The following is a 23,331-nucleotide window of genomic DNA, read 5'->3' on the forward strand; positions in this document are numbered from 1 at the left end:
GCTTTAATTCAGGAGGTTTCCTTTTAGATCTTGAATGTCCAAACTACTGCTTTGACTGTATTGTGGGTGCTTTTTAAACCGTCAGTTTAAATTGAAGGCCAAATGTTTAAGACAGACTTTCAAAGCAAGGATATCAGTTCTCAAAGGGAGTGAGCCCATGGCAGCCCCTCTATTCAACCTTGTTCTCTTAGAGTGCGTCTGTGATATTTTGGAGAATCTGGTCTTTTTTTTTTTTTTTTTTTTAACGTTTTCTTCTTTTAAATTTATTTATTTATTTTTATTTTTGGCTCCATCGGGTCTTTGTTGTGGAATGAGGGATCTTTTTTGTTGCGGAGTTTAGGCTCTTCATTGCAGCGTGCAGGCTTCTCTCTAGTTGTGATGTGTGGGTTTTCTCTCTGTAGTTATGGCGTGTGAGCTCCAGAGCACGTGGGCTCTGTAGTTGTGGTGTGCAGGCTCCAGAGCACGTGGGCTGTGTAGTTTGCAGCACGTGGGCTCTCTAGTTGAGGCACGTGGGCTTAGTAGTTGTGGCTTGTGGGATCTTAGTTCCCCAACCAGGGATCAAACCCTCATCCCCTGCACTGGAAGGCGGATTCTTTACCACTGGACCACCAGGGAAGTCCCTGGTTGTTTTTTATTTTACTTGTGACTCCATTTGTACATCTTGGTTTTCCCATTTGTTAAATGAGAATGACCATGCTTTAAACACCTTCAATTTCTCAGGGATATTCTGAAGGTTAATTAAGGTGATTAAGTAATATACATGGGACTTCTTGAGGAAGGCATGAGACAGTGATAAATAGTTTTCTGAGTATTAGTTGTCAAGTCTTAGTTTTTAGGCTGTCCTATTTCTTTCACAAGTCTCTTGTTTGAACATTTTTTGGGATCTAGATATCCATAAATATCTTTAATGCTTATCTATTAAGAGCACTTGAAATAGATATACCAAATGCATTGACTTGAAAATGGACTTGAAATGTTTCTTATGTTTGTTTCCCCACATTAATCTTTATCCTAAGTGTCTTAATAAATCCTGGGATGAAAATTCAACTGTACTAAAAATTATCGTAATCAGATCAGCAGCAGTCACTGTATCTTTTGAGAGTCACAAACATTCCAGGCCTCAATGATGCCCCCTTTTTAAAAAAAAATCTCTGTTTGCTTCTCTTTTCTTTCTCTCAAAATTCTTTTTCCTCTTTTATCTCCTTCAGTCCGCTTCTTTTACGTTTTCTTTATAGACATTTAAATCTCAAATTTTTAAGTTATTTGCATATAGAAAGGCTAATTTCAAGTTACCTAATTTATATGGGTTCCACTCTTGTAATAAGGTATTGAGATTTTAAAATTTAGTTTTCCAAATAAATTTGTAATTTAAGATTTTTATTATTTTAATTTTCACAGTGAATTCTATGAGTATCATGCACTAATGATGGAAGAAGAAGGAGCAGTAATTGTTGGGCTGCTGGTTGGCCTGAATGTGATAGACGCTAATCTGTGTGTAAAGGGAGAGGATTTAGACTCACAAGTAAGTGAGAATGACTAGTGCCAAACGCAGAGTGTTTTCAGTTTGTACTGTTCCTCTTTGATCCAGATATTACTCTAAGTTGTAAACAGTGCTGTTAAACACTAGAGAAAAATTAGGGATGGAAGTCAGTTGTATGTTAAAGGTACTTCTAGAATTTCCACCCTCTAAATAAGAATAACTTTATTTACTTTAGGTTGGAGTGATTGATTTTTCCATGTATTTAAAGAATGAAGAAGATATTGGAAATAAAGAAAGGTATGATTTTCATAAGTTATTTCACATGTTGTGTTTTATATGTAGCTCTTTACAAATCAGTATGAGGTCCATCTATTTGCAATGTGGTTTTTATTTCCTTTTTTTCTGTGTAGTTCCTGCTTTGTTTTGTTTTCACTTCCATTTACACGGTTTACAAAGCAAAAATCACTTAGAAGGAGGTTTTAATCTGAAGTATGACTTTTGGTCATACCAGTAGTTCAGAGACCCATTTTATTTTTTATTTATTTATTTTTTGGTTGTGCTGCACAGCTTATGGGATTTTAGTTCCCCCACCAGGGATCGAACCTGGGCCCTTGTCACTGAGATTGTGGAGTCCTAACCACTGGACTGCCAGGGAATTCCCCGGAGACCCATTTTAATAGTCAGCTCTGTTTCTGTGATAAAAAGAAATGAAAGCTTATTATTCATAAGCTTAAAAATGCTGGTTTATTTTAAGACATAACGGCAATCACTTCACAATATTAAATTTATACAATGGTATATGTCAAATATATTTCTTAAAAAAATAAATGCAAAAATATTTAAAAACATACTAATGGTATTGTTTAATATTAGCAAGTAATTTATTTAACAAAAGTTATAGTTATTTAGTACACAGCTTGCTGCTATATGATTATAAAGATTCTTGAATTTTATTTTAAAGGCAAGATAACGTTGTTTTACCATTATGGTTTATTACCATTATGGTTTAACAACAATGTTAGATGATTTAGATCTTTTGTGATTTTTTTTTTTTTTTTTGGTCACCCAGTAAATACCTTTCCAGTTAGCACAAAGCTACTTTTTCCCTTCCTCTAGGAATGTGCAAATTGCTGCCATATTAGACCAGAAGAATTATGTTGAAGAATTAAATAGACAACTGAAGTAAGTATTATGGACACATGGATACTTAGTACATTTTGGATGTTGTCTTAGGTTTTTTCTTTTCCCCCCTTCAGGTCATCTTAACCCTATTCCTTTTTTCTAAGCATCTTTGAAAAGGGGTTGAGGGGATAGAGAGTGAATGGAAATTGAGAATACAGAGAATTATTGGAAATAATTGATTTTCAGCAGAAAATGATAGTCATATTTTTAAATAGAATCTTCAGAGACATTTAAAAATAGAATTTCAGACTTATCCCTCTACCCTTGAGAAAAAAAGACTAGATAGGGTGAAAGTTTATATCATTTTGGTGGTTCAAAAATTCATTTTTCCTACTTCAAAGAACTTCACGTGTCACTGTGACTGTCATCTTCCATGGTGGAAGTTTTCTCCTTACAATGTCACCTGGTCATTGAAACTGTTAGTGAATACTCTATCTGGGAAGAATTTCTGAAATCTTGTGTGTAAAATAGTATAGTATAGTTCTGTCTAGTAGAAATATAATGTGAGTCACAAAGGTAATTTAAAATTTCTAGTAACCACTTTAAAAAAATAAAAAAGAAACATGAAATATGAGATATTTTATGTATTTGGTTGTACTGTCTTCAAAATTCAATGTGCATTTTACACTTACAGCACATTTCAATTCAGAGAAGCCACATGTGGCTTATAGCTGCCATACCAGATAGTACAGGTATAGTGAATAATATTTACTACATTGTTAGAAACAGACTGTTCTCATTAACTAAGGTGAATAATTAAAAAATGGCTATCTCTGGGTGATATTATGAATAATTTTTAAATTTCTTTATACTTTTCTGTATTTTCTGAGTTTCACTCCATAAACATGCATTACAATCAGAAAATACAGTTAAACATTTTCCCATTTTAGAAAAAGAAACTAATACATTGTAACTCTTGCTTTCTCTCTGAAGTTGGAGAGAGAAGAAAGATATTATATCAGTGTCTTTTTTTTTTATCATGGAGTTTTAATAATTGGTATCATAGGAAATATATGCATATATATGTGTATTTTGTAATTGTATTTCTGAGATTGTATATCTGAATGCAACCTTGTACTGCTTATTTATTTACTTTAAAATTTTTATTCACTATTTGGGAATAGGTAATATATTCACATGGTTCGAACTTCAAAAGGAACATAAAATGAAAAATTTCCCTCTTCCCTGATGTCCAAGCATCTGGTTTCCCTCTTTGGGAGTAATTAATACACTAGGTTCTTGTGTATGCCTCCAGAGATGCATAGGGTAGCATGCTTTTTACACTAGTCTGTACTTTACTATTCTTACTCAACTGTTTATCTTTAGAGTTTATTTCATTCAGTTCAGAAGAGCTTTCTCATTCCCTTTTCAATTATGTGTATTATTCAGTTACAGCAATACTGGTACCTTACTTTTGTATATTTTATGTATTAATTTTTTTGTTTGTTTCTTTAGAAAGTAGTTCTTGTACATTTAGAATATTTCAAGAGTATAGAAAACAGAAGAAATAGAACTCACTTATTATCCTTCACTTAAAGAAAACAACTGTTGAGGGTTTATTGTTTTTAAAAGTGCTTTTTGATTATTATTTTATTGATTCTCACATAAAAGTAGGGCAAATATCATTGTCTGATTTTATAGATAAGGAAACTGAAGCTCGGAAAGGTTTTACAACTTTGAAGGTGACACAATTAGAAAGTAGAAAAGCAGGGACTATAAACTTGGTCTTCCATCTCCTAGTCCTGTGCTTATTACATATCACCATCAGGATACCCTTGTGCTGTTTGTGAAAAATTCAAGTTGTTTACCTAAGAATGATTGTATTTTTTAAATGATTTAATATAAGTAGAAAAACATTTTTCTTGTTTCATCAAACTAATATGCCATTACTTATTTCTGAGGCTAGTATAAAATTTGTTGAATCTATTATAGATTTTACTGTAACGTATACAGCATATTTCATTTTATTAGAGAAAGTTTGAGATGGTAGAATCAAGCAGACCTTGAAAAACGACTCAGTAAAATGTACAATAACGTCCAATCTTGATCGATTTAAGTAAAAATGCACAGAACAAATTTGTTCATATATTGTAACCTGACTTTTGACTCTATCCTTGAAAGACGAGTTAGCTACAGAAAGATTGCTTAGCTGCAGGCTGATTGGATACCTGATGCTGGGTGTCTAATATTCACATTTCCCAAACCATGACTTTGGAGGTCTTTAAGTTATTATGAAAGTGGAGAGGGCGAACAGATGGAGCTTGTGTTGAAGAGCACTATTTACAAGCTTCATTAAGCCACTTAATTATAAAGTGGACATTTAAAATTCATCCTAAATTTTAAATAATTTTGAATTTAGTTTTAACAATATTTAGTAATCTTTGTGTGGAATTTTAATTCCTAAATGTTATAAATTAAATGTAAGAAGGACCCTAAGAAGACAGCAAAATATAATGAGCAGCGTCAAATGGAATTTTAATAGAAAATTTTATTCTTTTTTTTTTTTTTTTTTTTTTCGGTACGTGGGCCTCTCACCGCTGCTGCTTCTCCCGTTGCGGAGCACAGGCTCCGGACGCGCAGGCTCAGCGGCCATGGCTCACGGGCCCAGCCGCTACGCGGCATATGGGATCTTCCCGGACCGGGGCATGAACCCATGTCCCCTGCATCGGCAGGTGGACTCCCAACCACTGCGCCACCAGGGAAGTCCAAAAATTTTATTCTTTTGCTACAGATTTTATTGCTCTGTTAGTCAGATCAAGTTCTCCAACTTAATGAAATTTCCCACAGTCAAAAATTCAGACAGGGCAGTTGGCACATGTCAGTCAACATGATGAGTCCAGGATAACATACTTTTTCTTGCCTTTGTGAGTTTGTGTGATTCTGAATGAGTTTTTTCTTTATTAATTTCAGCAGCACAGTCAGCAGTCTCCATTCAAGGGTTGACTCTTTAGAAAAGTCGAATACTAAGCTGATTGAAGAGGTATTGTCACCTAGCCATGGATAATTGCCTTTCATGGACCTAGTATTGGTGATCCTTTTCCGTTTTAAGTATGAATGCATTAAGCGTGCACGCACGCACGCACACAAACACATTTTCATCATTATGATGGAATACTTATAGTACAGTTGTAATTGATGATCATAAGTTCTAAAGAAACCATGTATTCTCTGGCAAATTCTTAGGTGAATCTGTGAATTGTTTGAGATACTCAACTTCTAGAAATGAGCCCCAAAGATGAAATGCATACAACTCTTCTATAAATAAGCCATGAGTCTCATTTTTTAATCTGGATGACCTGTATCACCTATAGTTAGAAATTACCATTAAAATGATCCTGTCCCTCATGTTCTCCTATTCAGATTACTTTTCCTTACAAGCATCACTCCATGATCATGTACGCCCTTTCTCCACCCTCCCATGTGTAAAACTCACCCCATGTGCTCTGGTTTCCTGCATTGTTGAAGTAGTTGTCTGGTGGTTGCAGAACCAGAAATTTATCTCAGTTCTCTCTTTTTTTTGACTTTTTAAAAAAAACTTCAAAAAAAATATTTTGGCCATGCTGCACAGCTTGTGGGATCTCAGTTCCCCAGCAAGGGATCAAACCCAGGGCACAGCCTTGACAGTGCCGAATCCTAACCTCTAGGCCACCAGGGAACTCCCTCAGATCTCAGATCTCTTTTTTATATTATTTGTAAAGTTGCTTTTGAGATTTTTTTTTTTTTTTAATCTATCTAACCATAGAATTATTGCTTTCCGGACTTCCTTGGTGGCTCAGTGGTTAAGAATCTTCCTGCCACGCAAGGGACACAGGGTCAAGCCCTGGTCCGGGAAGATCCCACATGCCGCGGAGCAACTAAGCCCATGTGCCACAACTACTGAGCCTACACTCTAGAGCCCATGAGCCTAGAGCCCGTCCTCTGCATCGAGAGAAGCCACCGCAGTGAGAAGGCTGCGCACTGCAACAAAGAGTAGCCCCCCCACTTGCTGCAACTAGAGAAAGCTCGTGTGGCAGTGAAGACCCAATGCAGCCAAAATAAATAATAAAAATAAATTAATTTTTAATTTTTAAAAAATTTTATTTATTTATTTAAAGTTTTTTTTTTTTTTTTGCGGTATGCAGGCCTCTCTCTGTTGTGTCCCCTCCCGTTGCGGAGCATAGGCTCTGGACGCACAGGCTCAGTGGCCATGGCTCACGGGCCCAGCCGCTCCGCGGCATGTGGGCTCTTCCCGGACCGGGGCACGAACCCGTGTCCCCTGCATCGGCAGGCGGATTCTCAACCACTGCACCACCAGGGAAGCCCAATAAATTTTTTAAAAAAAGAATTATTGCTTTCCATTTTCAGAATTATTTGGGCTAGAGGAAGAAATCTGTTATTAGTGCTATGAACCCTACTCTACATTTTAATTAAAATTCATATTTCTTTTAGAACTGGCCTAATTTTCCCAAACCAGGAAGCACATGACTGTTTGCATGACTGCATTTTCAATTTTGATAGTTTAGGACCATTTGATAGTTTGATAGATTGGGACCATTAGAGAGAGCTCCTCACTAGTTTGTGCCTCTTCTTGACCATAATAGGCGCACTGTGAAGTTCGAGTTGCCTTTCTGACCAAGTGTTCAGAAATTTATTTGCAAGCCAACACTGGGGAGTAGTTCCTGATTTTCTTTCCTAGGATCCCTCTCTTTTCATTCTAGGCTTCAGAGCCAAGTCACTTAGTCATTCATATTTAACTCTGAGGGTGAGAGCTGTCTCATATTTGTGATCGTCAGTCACTCAGCATGCCCAGATTTCACAAGGGTGTCCTATTTGATTATCATGAATGTCTGTGTTACATTTTCAATAATAGCAGAACTTTCCTTATAGATGTTTTTGTCTTTACACAAGTCTTTACAGTCTTACTGTTTACCATATAATTCTTCATATGCTTACTCATGCACTTTATATTCAGGACATATTATAAATCAGATAAGCAATATGTTTCTACTAACATACGACTTGACTGGCTAACAAAAGGAAATAGAAATGAGTATAATTTCTTTAATTGGTATCTTGGGATAATAGGAGCACATTTTTCTTATGAAAATTTCTTTAGATGTGAGAGACATTTTACAAGTTTTTGATTTTTATTTTCTGTTGTTATAGTCATGAACATAACCTGTAAAGCAAGTATAAATAAAGATGTTTAAAATCTTTTTTTTCTTGCCCCTGTTTTATTTTTAGTTAGCAATAGCAAAGAATAATATCATTAAACTCCAAGAAGAAAATCATCAATTACGAAGTGAAAATAAATTGATTTTAATGAAAACACAGCAGCACCTAGAAGTAAGTATAGATTGATTGCAGACAGATTGTCTTGCATCAGATATAGCCCTTTTGGGGGCTTTTGCATAGACTGGATATATCTGTGCTGTATTAATTAATAGTAGTGATTATAGAATTAAAAGTTTTATGTTTTCTTCCTAGGTTACCAAAGTAGATGTGGAAACTGAGCTTCAAACATATAAGCATTCTAGGCAGGGGCTAGATGAAATGTACAATGAAGCCAGAAGGCAGCTTCGAGATGAATCTCAGTTAAGACAAGTAGGTTACATTACAGTTACATTAGTAAAATGATAATTTACCCTTAAGCACCACTTAAAATCTCTATCAGCCTTATCTTCCTTGGTGTGGGATAGCAATCTGATCCCCTTAGTCCCTTCAAATTCTTTAGATGCCCATTGTGTCAGTGTTTTTTAAACAGTGTTTTTAAACTATGTTACAGTCTGTGTTTGTGAAAAGAGTAGATAGTGACCAGCATTACAAAAAATAGAATAGAATGATGTATTTAGATATCAGTATTCAAATAGTAAAGTCATATTTAAAATTAACTTATTTTTTAACCTTTCTAAATTATGAAATATTGACAGAAAAATACAAATATGTAGCTTGATGGATTATAACATAAATACCTGTGTAACCAACCCAGGTCAAGAAGAGAGTACTGCCAGCCTTTCCATCCCTTTTGCTCTTTGTCTTTAATGTTAGGATCCTTCTGATGTAAAATTCTTGAAGAGAAGAAATTAAAACTGTTTGTGAAATGGGATTTTTGATTTATCTTTGGCCTTTACTGATACGGACTACTTCACTTCTTTGTTTAAGGAAAATTAATACTGAGTTTATGAGTTATAAGAATACATAATTCTCTAGCCATTAAAATTAATATAATGTGGAAAATGCTTTCATTTAACAAAACACGCATTTGAAAATATTTAGAATGTTCTTATAGGGCCTAGTTGATTCCCTATAGTGGGGCTTATAACTCAAAAGGAGTAGTCTGCATAATAAATAGTAACTCATTTTTGTTGTCATTAACTGTTGTGTATCTGACTTTGACATCCTGAAGCAGTGTGTGAATTGAGGCTGTATTGAATTGCAGGATGTGGAGAATGAGCTGGCAGTACAAGTTAGTATGAAACATGAGATTGAACTTGCCATGAAGTTGTTGGAGAAAGATATCCATGAGAAACAAGATACGCTGATAGGCCTTCGACAACAACTAGAGGAAGTTAAAGCAATTAACATAGAGATGTATCAAAAGTTGCAGGTAAGGAATGTTCTTAAATTCTTGGAACTTCTTGTTATATAAATTGAAAATGAGGGACTTCCCTGGTGGTTCAGTGGTAAAGAATTCACCTTCCAGTGCAAGGGATGCAGTTCCGTCCGTGGTTGGGAAACTAGGTTCCCACATGCAGTGGGGCAGCTAAGCCCTCGTGCCACGAATGCTGGACTTAACGCGCCTCATCTAGAGAGCATGCATGCAGCAAACTACAGAGCCCATGCGCCCTGGAGCCTGCACGTCACAACTAGAGAAGAGAAAACCTGTACCCCACAACTAGAGAGAAGCCCACACACTGCTACGAAAGATCCCACGTGCCACAACGAAAGATCCTGTGTGCCGCAACTAAGACCTGATGTAGCCAAAAAAAATAAATAAAAATAAATTTAAAAAAAATTGAAAATGAATGTTTGTATGAAAGATTCGGTTTTTAAGAGATGAACCCATTTTAATTGTGCCATGTCGGTAGTAAAAACCAGTGACTTCCTAAATGGAAGCTGAAGAAATGTAGCAATGTCAAAGAACAAACAAAAAAATTACCTATCTGAGTTTGTTTCTTCTTTTTTTGTTTTTTAAAAATATTTTTATTTATGTATTTATTTGGGTGTGCTGGGTCTTAGTAGCGGCATGCGAACTCTTAGTTGCAGCATGTGGATCTAGTTCCCTGACCAGGGATCGAATCCAGGCCCTCTGCATTGGGAGCGTGGAGTCTTAGCCTCTGGACCACCAGAGAAGTCCCTAGTTTGTTTCTTAATGCTGACAGATTAACAGATGAAGCTTAAATCTTTTGGGAAAATTCAGTCAAAATGTGCAAGACATTTTTGTAAACTTCTTTACACAGTATAGTCCTAAGAGATTTAATTTTAATTGAAATGCTTTACTATAATTGTTACAAATTTTCTAATAAAGTGACATTGCTGTTAAGTAGACTTGTTGCCAAAAGCCCTTTACAATTTAATTTGAAATAATAGCATATTTTACACGAGTTTATTCTGTCATCTTCTGAAAATATTGAAGGCTGAGGGTTTTTTTCCTTTATTACTTTTTTTTTTTTGACCTTGCTGCACAGCTTGTGGGAGCTTAGTTTCCCGACCAGGGATTGAACCACCGCCCTTGGCAGTGAAAGCTCAGAGTCTTAACCACTGGACCACCAGGGAATTCTCCCTTTATTACATTTTAAATGAAGACTAGTTGTAGCAGTACTGCTTTATATCTAGGAGTATTTTATTTTATTTTATTTTAAATTTATTTTTTATTGAAGTGTAGTTGATTTACAATGTTGTGTTAATTTCTGCTGTATAGCCAAGTGACTCAGTTATATACACATATACATTCTTTTTTATATTTTTTTCATTATGGTTTATCCCAGGATATTGAACATAGTTCCCTGTGCTATACAGTAGGACCTTGTTGTTTATCCATTCTATATGTAATATGTTGCATCTACTAACCCCAAACTCCCAGTCCATCCCTCCCCCCCTCCCCCTCCCCCTCGGCAACAACAGGTCTGTTCTCTGTATGTGAGTCTGTTTCTGTTTCGTAGATAGTTTCATTTGTGCCATATTTTAGATTCCACATATAAGCGATATCATATGGTATTTGTCTTTCTCTTTCTGACTTACTTCACTTAGTATGATAATCTCTGGTTGCATCCATGTTGCTGCAAATGGCATTCTTTCTTTCTTTTTTATGGCTGAGTAGTATTCCATTGTTTATATGTACCACATATTCCTTATCCATTCATCTGTTGATGGACATTTAGGTTGTTTCCATGTCTTGGCTATTGTGAATAGTGCTGCTATGAACATAGGGGTGTATCTAGGAGTATTTTAATCAACAAATAAACTCTGCTCATTTCAAAGTAACAATCCTGTAGCAAAATGGTATACAAAGCTTATAGATATTCAGGTTTAAAAATCAAAACCACTGTAGCTTTTATGTTTTTCTAAATAGGGTTCTGAAGCTGATTTGAAAGAAAAAAATGAAATAATTGCCCGACTAGAAGAAAAAACCAATAAAATTACTGCCGCCATGAGGCAGCTGGAACAAAGGTACAGCATTTCCAGTCTTAGTTTCTTTTTTCCTTTCTTTACACCCCTTTTCTTTATTCAACTCTGATACCTGCCACAAAGACCATTAGGAAAATTTAGATTAGGCATTTTTTTTAAGCCCAGCAGAATTTTGCCTTTTTTGTTTTGGTTGTTGCATGGAATCAAGTTGCTTTATATTAGCCTGATTCATTTGAACTTGCCATTTTGTAGATTTTTTAGAAAGGCCTAATATCGGCAGTTTCATTTGGTTCAATGTATTACATAAAACAAATACACAAACAAAAACCTTGAAAAAGTGAAAAACGAACAAAATCCATGGTGGAATTATCCCTGATTGATTTCCATGCATATTAATTGTCATATCCCTTGTCATTCACCATCCCTTTATGTGAAATCAAGATTTCTGAGTTGGCAGTTTAGTTGTGTTTCTTTGAGCTAGGACCCTCAACCTAACCCAGGAAATAATTTTGTTTAAATTGAATTGTTTTATATTGGCATTTTTCACTTTTATTGTTGGAAAGTGTAATGTATTTCCATTGACCTGTCATGTTGGTGTCAACATATGTCTTATCATTGCTTTCTTTGAATCTACTTATGAAAAACATAACTATTAATGCTTTATTGACATGAATATTCTTTTATTGACATCCTCTTTCTTCTTTTTTCTTTTTTGTTTTCTTTATCCCCATTTTTACATTTTTGGACATCTTTATTACCTTTTTCTGTTTTTGATTTCTGTCCATTCCATTATGAAGTGACAATGATTTGTTAACTCAAACTAGAACAATTGCAATGTCATTGGTGAAATGTGCCAGCAGTGACACTCAGGACCAGTACAAGCTGGTCAAAGATATATCTTTCTGAAAACCACTTGTATTCAAACAGACTAAAAGAGAATCAACAATTTTATAATATATTAAATTGAAAAAGAATTTATGCTATTATGTATTCTGAAAGGGTATTAGGAACCCTGTACACTTCTTGATCAGCTGCTGTGGTAATACACTGCCATAAAGCAGAGTGGGTGCACTTGGATTTCCAAAAATTCCTCATACCTTGTGCACAAGGGCTTATTTGAGTATTGACCCTTTGAAGGTCAGAATTTTTGAATGCAGTTTTATCTTTTTAGCTACTTTTTGATGGAAAATATAAAAATTGTTTAATAATAAGTTAATCTTTGGTTTCACAATGTGTTGGCACAGACTTTTTTCCCCATTGGCCCACTCTTTGCCTACTAGCTCCTTTACTGATTTTTTACTATGTTTTAAAACAGTTTATAACCCAGATTGGCCATCATCTTATGCTTTAGCTCCTTGATTTTCCAGTTCCCCTTAGCCCTCTTCTGTGATAGCACAACTTCAAGGCCTACCTCACTCTGACTTTTATTTTCATTTCTGTACCCTTAGAGAAAAGCTTGGGTCTCCCATCTCTCCATCTTAATATTTTAAATTTAAATTTAGAGATAACTTGAATGTTACACTTACTCTTTTTTTTGGAAGTGGCCTTTATACTTTTGAAATGTGTGAGGGTTGCGCTATTGGCATGGTTTTAAGGAAGAAAAGAAGAGGTAATTTTTTTGGTTAGTTGAATAGAAATTTCTCTTTTGATTCCCTACAAGGACTTAATGTCCTTTGAATACTTGGGAGATGTTTTCTTATAAAAGTAGTGACATTAAATCTAAGAAATCCTAGATGGCCATAGGAGGCAGGGAGTGGAGCTAAGCACAGGGAGAAGCAATGACTTACAAATAAAAGCAGAAAAAAAGAAATTCACATTTTAAGCTAATTTAAAAAATTCAGTGATGAGGAACAAAAATGATCTCTAGAGAATGTTGCCAACTAGTAATAAATTCTTTTGAATCTTAAAACGCATATACACACACACAGAACATTGGCATAATTTAGTAAATATATAAAGATTCTATAGGGAGGACTTGGCTGTTATTTGAAGTAATTGCAGGTCTTTGCTCTTGGCCTTGTAGCACACTTGATTCCTAGCATACACATCCTAGCATAATATATAACAATGTGGCTTCTTCACCTAGTGTAGACATAAGTACTATACTTTTCATGGTTTTGTAAAAAGGCAGTAACACACGTATTATACTTTGAAAGTTAACTCATTATGCTTTACATAAGTGGTAAAGGCTATATTGCTTTGCATTGTTAATTATGAACAAGAAATAAAGCACATTTGAAGATAGTATTCTGGGTATATTATGTGTTATATTGAAAAAAAATCACAAAACAATTTCTAGACATTGTGTGGCTCTTTCACGTTTGAGTTTGTGAGTTTTCCCTCAAACTTTGTTTTCATTTAGAAATGTTTCTATTTCCCCATTTTTCTTTTATTTGTCTTCTTCACCCTTTTACACCCTAGTTCTAGCCTCAGTTTTACCCAAAGTTGATTTGAATTACACCAGATTGCAGCAAGCAGAGAAGGCGCAAATGGACACTGAAGATGAGGACAAGAAATATCTACAAGAATGCCAGAGTAAATTTGACGGTCTGCAGAAACAAATCTCCCAAAAGGAGAAACAGCTGTGAGTATATTTGGAAATAAATGCTTGTATTAACATAATTTCCCCCTCTTCCTCCCCCCATTTTTTTGCACATAATGGTAGACAACCTATACATATATATATTTTTTCAACCTATATTTTTATTTATTTAATGGTGCTGGCTAGGTTGTGGAGTTCTCCTTCCAAAAGAAAAAAAAAAACTAGAAAGCATAATTGTGATAAAACTTACGTTTTTGCTCCCTTTATTGTTTATAGAGTACTTTCAACTGTCTTGCTATCTTCTTGCTCAAGGAGAGTTTTATTCTTTTTGCTGTTGTTCAGCATTAATCTGATGGCCATTATGTTTCTACATACTGAGTATAATAGGCCTTTGTAACTCAAAGGAACTTACATTATCAAAGAAAGTGATATTTTCTGAAAACATTTTTATTAATACTTCATATGACATAGATCTATACATTACCAGCTAGGAAAGATGTCAGTATATGTCACTGAGTTGGAAAAAGTAAGTTGCAGACAGTATGCTAAGTATTATCCCATTTTTTATAAAATTAAAACTATATGTGTGTATTTACATAGAAAAGAGTTTAAAGAATACAGATTCTGGAAAATGATTATCTCAAGGGAGTGATGGAAAATTGACAGGGGTATTTTACTTTTTACTTTATAAACATCAGTATTTTTTTCCCCAATAAATGTGTACCAGTTTGTTATTAAAGAAAACAGCAAAACAACAATAGAAAATAAAGAGTTATATATTGGGTTGGCCAAAAAATTTGTTCGTGTTTTTCCATAAGATGTTCCAGAAAAACCCGAACGAACTTTTTGGCCAACCCAATATTACGTTTAATAGATCATTAACAAGATCACATACCATGTATGATATGTAACTTGCTAAGCTACCTTTAAATCCATTGAGGTGTTTTTAAGTTCTTTTCTCTTCTTGATGATTTTCTGTCTAGTAGTTCTATCAGTTATCAAGAGAGGATTTGTTGAAATATCCCAACTATAATTGTGGATTTGTATATTTCTACTTTTAGTTCTATCAGTTTTTGCTTCTTGTATTCTGAGTTCTGTTGTTTGGTGCCTACATATTTAGCATTTCTGTGTCTTCTTGGTGAATTGACCTTTTTATCATTATATAATGTGCCTTTTGTCTCTGGTTTTATTTGCTCTGAAGTCTATTTTAATCTCATATTAACATAGCCACTCCTGCTTTCTTCTAATTAATGTTTTCATGTAGTAAACAAAAGATTAATGTTTACACTTTCTATCTTTTAAATTTCAGCCTAATCTGTATCATTATATTTGAAATAAGTTTCCTATAGTGCATGTTTTTTATCCATTCTGCCAATCTCTCTTTTAAGGATGTATTTAGCCTGTTTACATTTAGTATAATTTTTGATATGTTGGAGCTGAAATCTGCTGCTTTGTGTATTTTCATTCCTCTATTCAATTTTTCTGTCTTCTCATGAGTTACTTGAACATTATTTAGAATTCCCTTTTGATTTATCTATAGTATTTTTTAGTGTATCTCTTTGTATAGATTTTTTTAAGTGGTTACTCTAGACATTGTATCATACATCTGCAACTTTTCACCACTGGTATCAGCATTTTACTATATTGAGGGAAGTGTGGAAGCCTTACCTCCACTTAGGTTTTTTACGTTCTCTTTTTTACAATATAATTTGCTTAAATATTTCCTCTATGTAATATTGAGAACCACATCAGACAATGATATAGTTTCTACTTCAACCATTAAACATAATTTAGAAAACTCTCTATTGTTCTTTCTTCATTCCTGATGCTCCAAGTTTCCTTCTTTGTGTCTGAAGAACTTCATTTAGCCATTCTTCTAAGGTAGGTCTGTTGGCAACAAATTCCCTTAGTTCTCTTTCATCTGAGAATGTCTTGATTTCACCTTTATTTCTGAAGGATATTTTCAGACTATCCTTAAAATTCTGAGTTGACAGTTCTTTTCTTTCAGCATTTGAAAAGTGTTGTGCCGCTTTCTTTTGGTCTTCGTAGTTTCTGATGAAAGGTAGACTGTCATTTGAATCATTGTTCCTCTAGTTACCCTCAAGATTCCTTCTTTGGATTTATCCTTTTTTGCCTTTGGTCAGCTTCTTGGATCATTAGGCTTATATTTGCGAAATCTGGAAAAATTTCAGCCATTATTTCTTCAGATTTTTTTTTTTTTCAGTTCCACCTGCTTTCTCCTCTTCTTCTGGGACTCTGATATCATGAATGTTAGACCGTTTTTTTAATAGTCCCACAGGACACTGACACTATTTTTTTTTTCGGTCAGTTTTCTTTCTGTTGTTCAGATCAGGTAATCTCTGTTGTTCTGTTTTGAAATTCATTCATTCTTTCCTCATCATCTTCATTCTCCTATTTGGACCATACAGTGAGATTATTTCATTTTTCAGTTCTAAGATTTCCGTTTGACTCTTCTTCCCTTCCAAAATTTCCTTTCTTCCTTTCAAAACTTCCTATTCCTTAATTTGTTTCAAGCATATTCTTTTTTATTTTTCAGAGGAGGTAAAATATAAACTATTTTAAATGATACCCAAGAGTCTAAGTCACTATCTGGGCAGGCGAAGGAATTTCCAGGTGGAGGAAATTACATTTTGGGAGTTTTTTGTTTTGTTGTTTTAATTGAACTATAGGTGATTTACAATGTTGTGTTAGTTTCAGGGGTACAGCAAAGTGATTCAGTTATACGTACATCTATATATTTTTTCAGATAATTTTCCCTTATAGGCTATTATAGGTAATTACAAAATATTGAGTATACTTCCCTGTGCTAGACAGTGGGACCTGTTGGTTATCTATTTTATATATAGTAGTGTGTATATGTTAATCTGAAACTCTCCCCTTTCCCCTTTGGTAACCATAAGTTTGTTTTCTATGTCTGTGGCTCTGTTTCTGTTTTGTAAATAAGTTCATTTATCTCATTTTTTTAAAGATTCTACATGTAAGTGATATCATATTTGTCTTTCTCTGTTTGACTTACTTCACTTAGTATGATAATCTCTAAGTCCGTCCATGTTGCTGCAAATGGCATTTTATGGCTGACTGATATTCCATTGTATAAATATAACACATCTTTATTTAGTCATCTGTCGATGGACATTTAGGTGCTTCCATGTCTTGGCTATTGTAAATAGTGCTGCAGGGAACATTGGGGTGCATGTATCTTTACAAATTACTGTTTTCTGCAGGTATATGCCCAGGAGTGGGATTACAGGATTGTATGGTAGTTCTATTTTTAGTTTTTAAAGGAACCTCCATACTGTTCTCCATAGTGGTTTTACCAATTTACATACCCACCAACAGTGTAGGAGGGTTCCTCAAGCATATTCTTAATTGGTTATGGGAACATTTTTATGATGGCTGCTTTAAAATTCTTATTACTTAAATCCAACATCTTGAATTATCTGACATGTTGCCATCTGTTGATTTTTCCTGGAATCTGTTGATTTTTCCTGTGTCTTGGTATGACAGGTATTCTTCAACTGCATTCTGGACATTTTGGGAACTATGTTATGAGACTGCATCTTACTTAAATCTTATGTTTTAGCAGTCCTCTGCTGAAACCACACCAGCAGGGGAACATGGACACTGACTCTTCATACCAAGTGGGGGTAGAAGCCCAGGACCATCCTGGATGGAATGGAGAAGGGTGCCTAACTAGTGGGCAGGGATTGAAATCTGTGCTTTCCACTCAGTCTCCATTGACACTGAAGAGGGAGAGTGGTGCCTTGTTATCATCAAGTGGGAGTGGAGTCCATGCTTCCCTCTTGGTCTCTGCTGACACCATCCTGGAGGGGAGTGAGAGAGGTACCTCACTAACCCCAGGCCAGAGTAGAAATCTAGGCTCCCCACTTGGCCTTTGCTGACACTGTGGGGAGGGTGAGAAATGCCTTGTTACTGATGCATAAGGATAAAGGTCCAGGCTCTCCATGTGACTTCCACTAATACCGTAGAGGTGGTCGGGGAGAGATACCTCATTACTGCTGGGTGGTGGTAAAAAAAAGTCCAGGCTCCGCACTTGGCTCTTTCTCTGATACTACAGCAGTGGGAATTGGGAGGGATGCCTCATTATTGCCAGGTGAGCGTAGAAACTAGGCTCCCCATTTGGCTTTTGCTGACAGTGGTTGGGGTGGGCATGGTTTTTTCCTCTGGTGTTTTTTTTTTGGAATAGGGCATTTATCGTTGAAAAGGTTTCTATCATGCTAGGCTGCTTCTTCCTAGCTCTTTGGCAGGAGAGAGTAGGCTTTTCTTGGGGCTTTTTTTGTCTGTGCCCATTGCTGTTTGTGGGTTGTGGGCTTCTTCTACATCCAGTCAGAGCTATAAAGAAGGCAAAAAGAAGCCTCAGGGAACTCATCACCATGTTATTCCTTGAATTCTGACATTCTTAGCTGGTCTGCTTTCTTCTCTCCCCTTTCAGAATATTCTTATGTTTGTTTATATATAATGTCTAGGGATTTTAACTGTACTTAGTTGGAGGGATAGGTAGAAATGTGTTTACTCCACCTTGTTCAGAACCGAATTAAGTTACTTTTAAGTCTACCACAAAAATAACATTTTGAGAAATTGGTATATAGAATAAGGCTTTAGGCCAGGGAGTATTACCTTGGTTGGAAACTTACATCATTTGTAAATTGTGAAACTAAAACTCACATGCACCCCCCCGCACCCCCCCCCAAAAAAAAAACCCCACCACTCGGCAAACAAACATTTTCTCTTAATTTTAAGACTTTCACAAAAGCACTTTCAGGACTCCCTTGGCAACAGAAATCACAAAGAACATTAAGTCATCAAATTTATTAATGGTGCCAAGGGTTTTGTTGTTTAAGTCCCTGTACCCTGCCAAATGGAAAAATGTGAAAAGTAAGACTGGGACACTTTGCCAGTCAATACAGTACAATCTTGAAACTTCAGTACTCTGTGTTACTGAATCACTTTTCTAGAGTTTGACAAAAGGGTAGGTAAGACAAGTCTGATATTAATTCTACAATGATGCCTCTATTTGATCCCTGACCAAAGGATGACTTAAATAATGCTCCAGGGACCTGGTCCTTCCCTGTAGGGCTAACTTACTCAATAGGTCTTGGGTACAGCTGTGGAGAGAAGATGTTTGTCCCTGCTGAAACTGTGAAAATAATTTCATTTCTTATTGGGTGCCATTTTGGTAGAGCATAAACATGTTAACAATTTGGAGATCAAGGGGATCCCTCAGAAAAATTGGAACTGTTTCTGTAGAAATAGGCAGTTGGGACTTTGTCCAAGAAAAACAAATTCCATTTTTTCACCTAAAATGTAAATAACTTTTTTTGGTTTCTGATTATGAAAACATTACATGCTGTTGACCAAATGTAAGAAAATACGGAAAAAAGTGAAGAACATAAAAATATGGGATATACCTTTTTTCTTTTTGGCTGTGCTCGTGGCATGAGGGAACCTTAGTTCCCCAACCAGAAATCAAACCCAGGCACCCTGCAGTGGAAGTGTGGTGTCCTAACCACTGGACCGCCAGGGAATTCCCTGGATATACCTTTTTCTAACATTCTTTTTGGGTGTGCATAGATATTTTTTGCTTTTTATCAATAGAAAGAGGATCATGCTACATGCTCTTTAGTATCTTGTTTATTGTATTTACTACATTATGGACATTGTATCATATCAGTTACTATAGGTCTACACTATCGTATCTCAGTTAACCTAAAGGAATCATTTAGCCTGAAAAATTGTGCTTTATTGTTTGATTTCTTTTTTTTTTTTTTTTTTTTTTTTTTGCGGTACGCGGGCCTCTCACTGTTGTGGCCTCTCCCGTTGCGGAGCACAGGCTCCGGACGCGCAGGCTCAGCAGCCATGGCCCATGGGCCCAGCCACTCCGCGGCATGTGGGATCCTCCCGGACCGAGGCACGAACCCGTGTCCCCTGCATCGGCAGGTGGACTCTCAACCACTGCGCCACCAGGGAAGCCCCAAGTTTGCATATCTTTGATTACTAGTAATAGCCTTTTGTATTTCTTTATTTTGTGAATTGCCAGTTCATAGCCTCTAGTTTTTCCTCTTAATATTTATTTATATAAGAGCTCCTTATGTGTTTACTGTGGGTTTTTCACATACAGTGAAAATGTTTTCTAAGTTTATAGTTTTTTTGTGTGTGTTTTTTTTTTTTTTTTTTTTTTTTGCGGTATGCGGGCCTCTCACTGTTGTGGCCTCTCCCGTTGCGGAGCACAGGCTCCGGACGCACAGGCTCAGCGGCCATGGCTCACGGGCTTAGTTGCTCCGCGGCATGTGGGATCCTCCCGGACCAGGGCACGAACCCGTGTCTACTGCATCGGCAGGCGGACTCTCAACCACTGCGCCACCAGGGAAGCCCCCTTTGTGTGTGTTTTTAAAAAATTAATTAATTTGTTTATTTTTGGCTGTGTTGGGTCTTAGTTGCTGCTCACGGGCTTTCTCTAGTTGTGGCTAGTGGGGGCTACTCCTCTCTGCGGTGCGGGGGCTTCTCATTGCGGCGGCTTCTCTTGTTGCGGAGCACGGGCTCTAGGCATGCAGGCTTCAGTAGTTGTGGCTTGTGGGCTCTAGAGCGCAGGCTCAGTAGTTGTGGCGCATGGGCTTAGTTGCTCTGCAGCATGTGGGATCTTCCCAGACCAGAGCTTGAACCTGTGTCCCCTGCATTGGCAGGAGGATTCTTAACCGCTGCGCCACCAGGGAAACCCTATAGTTTATTTCTAAACTTTGTTCATAGTGGTTTTTTTCATTTAGACGTTTTACAGTTTTATATAGTTCTATTTTCCCTTTTTTTCCCCCTTTATGGTTTCTGCCCTTGGTGGTCAACATGTGTTTTGACAATATATTTTAAAAAACTTAAAAATAAAATTTTTCCTTTGCTTTTTAACTCAGTTTTTTCTGATTCTGGATGATGCGGCCACTCAACAATGCACTCACTCTGTACTTTGCTTACTTCAGTGTTAGTAGCATATACCTGTCCCTCTGTATCCCTTTTAAATTTGTGGTGAAATGGTATTTATCAACAATTTGTAAATTCCATTTTGAGGTATCTTGTCTCTTCAACCTTAATTATAAAATCTAAAATTGCTTCACTGAAAATAATTTGGCTGTAGATGGAAATGCTAACTTTATGAGGAAACAAAAGTAATCATAATAACACAAAAATTAATATAATGTAATATGGTGATATTCTCAACATTATGACATAATATTATAATTAAAAATGTATAGTATTAGGAACTATTGCATTATTAGTATATACCTTACCTGTTACAACTACTTATGAGCAATAATAATTGGAATTATTTTGGGGGGGTTTCCTGAAATGTAAGAATTTGACTATTGTTTTTCCAGCTAGCACCTGTTGTTTGAATGATGAAATAGAGCTTTCAAATGTGAACTGGCATTTTCAGGCAGTGTGGATTTTCCTCTAGTGTCTCCCTGGTCTTAGCTCTGTACTGTAATGGGTCAGCTTCCAACAGTAATCTGCAAAGTAGCACTTGGCACCAGGGCTGATTTTTCTGTTTCTGATGTTGAATTGATTTTGTGTTGCTATATTCCTTATATCAGAACAATACTTGTCATTAGTTTGTGGTAAAAATTTTCTCATGGCCCAGAACATGGTTCCATTTCTAAGATATAACCAGTCTTAATAGTATGGTGTGCCCTTCCAGGCATTTTCCATGCTTATACAGCATGTATGTGTACAGAGTTAATAAATGACAAATTGTCATTTAGCAAGAGATTTTTGTGATTGACAAATTAACTGAGACTTTGAGATCTGAAAACCCTGTGCTACTGAACTTGTTTTCTAAAAAATATTTGTGAAAGAAACTACCTGAAGAATTGCATTACAAAGGTGAAAGTAATCAGCCAAAGAGATGCTGTTAATAAAGAATACATACAACCGTCTTGTGAGAAATAACACTGAATTTCTCTGTATTATTTGTCATTCAAGGGTGCAACTGGAAACTGATCTGAAGATTGAGAAGGAATGGAGGCAAACTTTGCAAGAAGATCTTCAAAAGGAGAAAGACACCTTATCTCATCTTAGAAATGAGACCCAACAAATCATTAGTCTTAAAAAAGTAAATAATGGCGGTAAAACTTTAAAAATTCTATCTTGATGACAGTTATTTAAAAAGAGAATCAAATAATAATTTACATTTATACCAAGGAAACAGAGTGTACTGGTCATCTTTAAAAATATCAGTAAGGAGATTAAATGAATGGAAAATAGCTGATAGTTGATAGAGCAGCTTTTTTTTTTTTAGAGCAGCTATTTTTTATGAAAAGCTGAAGGATACATTCCTATCCTTTAATTGTATGTATGCAGTGTGGAGTTTGTTTCTTTTAAATTGCATTTTCTGTCTTTTATTGTTTTGAAGGAGTTCCTTCACCTCCAGGATGAAAATCACCAGTTGAAAAAAATATATCACGAACAGGAGCAAGCTCTTCAAGAACTTGGCAACAAACTTAGCGAGTAATTTCTCTTTTTTCCTCCAACTAAGTAGTCATTGACCCTTATTAAGTTGTGAGTGTGCCAAACCAAGTAGACAGAAGAGTTTAAATATAAAATAGAAAGATATGAACTATTAAAGACAAAGCCAAACAAAAACTTTAAAGATTAACAAGGGTGTGGATTGGAGAGATTTTTTTTTAAGTTATGTTCATTTTAGTAAGTGTTAGCTCTAAACATTTTCCAGTAGATGAAATCTAAGACTCTTGTTTAATTTCTTCCAATCAGAGAATTCAGAAGTTCACTTAATATATTTTTCTCAGAACAAAAGTCAAATTTTTGAAATATCTGGAGAGATCTTTTTCAGAATGTTCTGAGAAGGAGCCAGCATTGTGAAAAGTGAATGGTGTTTGATGTCGTCTGGAGTTGAGGCTTGACTTCATGCATTGTGGTTGGTTCTGTCACAATGAAGTGTTACTGTGTTTCTATGAAGACAAGAAGGAGAAATGGCATTCTGTCTTTCTCACATTTTCCTCCTTAGTCCACATGGTCTGTGTTTTGGATTAGCTTCATCTTTATGCCCTGATTGAACATATTGTCAACTATCTAGGGTAAACTCTGGAGGGTTTAATTTAGTATTGAATGTAACACTGTCACATTAAAAAAAAAGTGTCATTTTTTTTTTTAATACAGAAAAGTAAAAGAAAGCCACAATGACCCATAAGCTTATCACCTATATAAATAAATCCCTTTGATGTTTTATATGGTTAGAAAATTCAAAGAGCACCAAAAGGGGACTTCCCTGGCGGTCCAGTGGTTAAGACTGCGCTTCCACTGCAGGGCACCTGGGTTTGATCCCTGGTCAGGGAATTAAGATCCCGCATGCCATGAGCAGTGCGGCCAAAAAAAGACAAAGAGCACCAAAAGGTATAAAATAAACAGTTGCCTCCCTCCTCCCAAGTATCAATCCCCAAAGTTAGCTAACCTCAGAACAAATCTATATATGAAGATT

The 23,331-nt window shown here is 35.8% G+C and overlaps 1 protein-coding gene across 14 annotated transcripts in view; it reads left to right on the plus strand.

Annotated features, from left to right (window-relative positions):
- RUFY2 (RUN and FYVE domain containing 2) overlaps positions 1 to 23,331 on the plus strand; it is a 76,640-nt gene that overhangs the window by 12,793 nt on the left and 40,516 nt on the right. For 6 of the 14 annotated variants that reach the window (XM_059052691.2, XM_059052692.2, XM_067025483.1 and 3 more), the window contains 11 exons: positions 1,399 to 1,522; positions 1,716 to 1,777; positions 2,597 to 2,662; positions 5,573 to 5,642; positions 7,886 to 7,987; positions 8,129 to 8,245; positions 9,081 to 9,248; positions 11,214 to 11,311; positions 13,734 to 13,853; positions 21,819 to 21,948; positions 22,249 to 22,343. In XM_059052691.2, the coding sequence (XP_058908674.1) occupies positions 1,399 to 1,522; positions 1,716 to 1,777; positions 2,597 to 2,662; positions 5,573 to 5,642; positions 7,886 to 7,987; positions 8,129 to 8,245; positions 9,081 to 9,248; positions 11,214 to 11,311; positions 13,734 to 13,853; positions 21,819 to 21,948; positions 22,249 to 22,343 (1,152 nt within the window). Of the gene's footprint in view, positions 1 to 1,398; positions 1,523 to 1,715; positions 1,778 to 2,596; positions 2,663 to 5,572; positions 5,643 to 7,885; positions 7,988 to 8,128; positions 8,246 to 9,080; positions 9,249 to 11,213; positions 11,312 to 12,066; positions 13,516 to 13,690; positions 13,854 to 21,818; positions 21,949 to 22,248; positions 22,344 to 23,331 lie in introns of those variants that run through there. The other 8 variants (XR_010838955.1, XR_010838954.1, XM_067025485.1 and 5 more) reach the window with 6 other exon arrangements.

This window comes from Kogia breviceps, chromosome 2 (assembly GCF_026419965.1).
Source record: "Kogia breviceps isolate mKogBre1 chromosome 2, mKogBre1 haplotype 1, whole genome shotgun sequence".
Classification (NCBI taxonomy): domain Eukaryota; kingdom Metazoa; phylum Chordata; class Mammalia; order Artiodactyla; family Physeteridae; genus Kogia; species Kogia breviceps.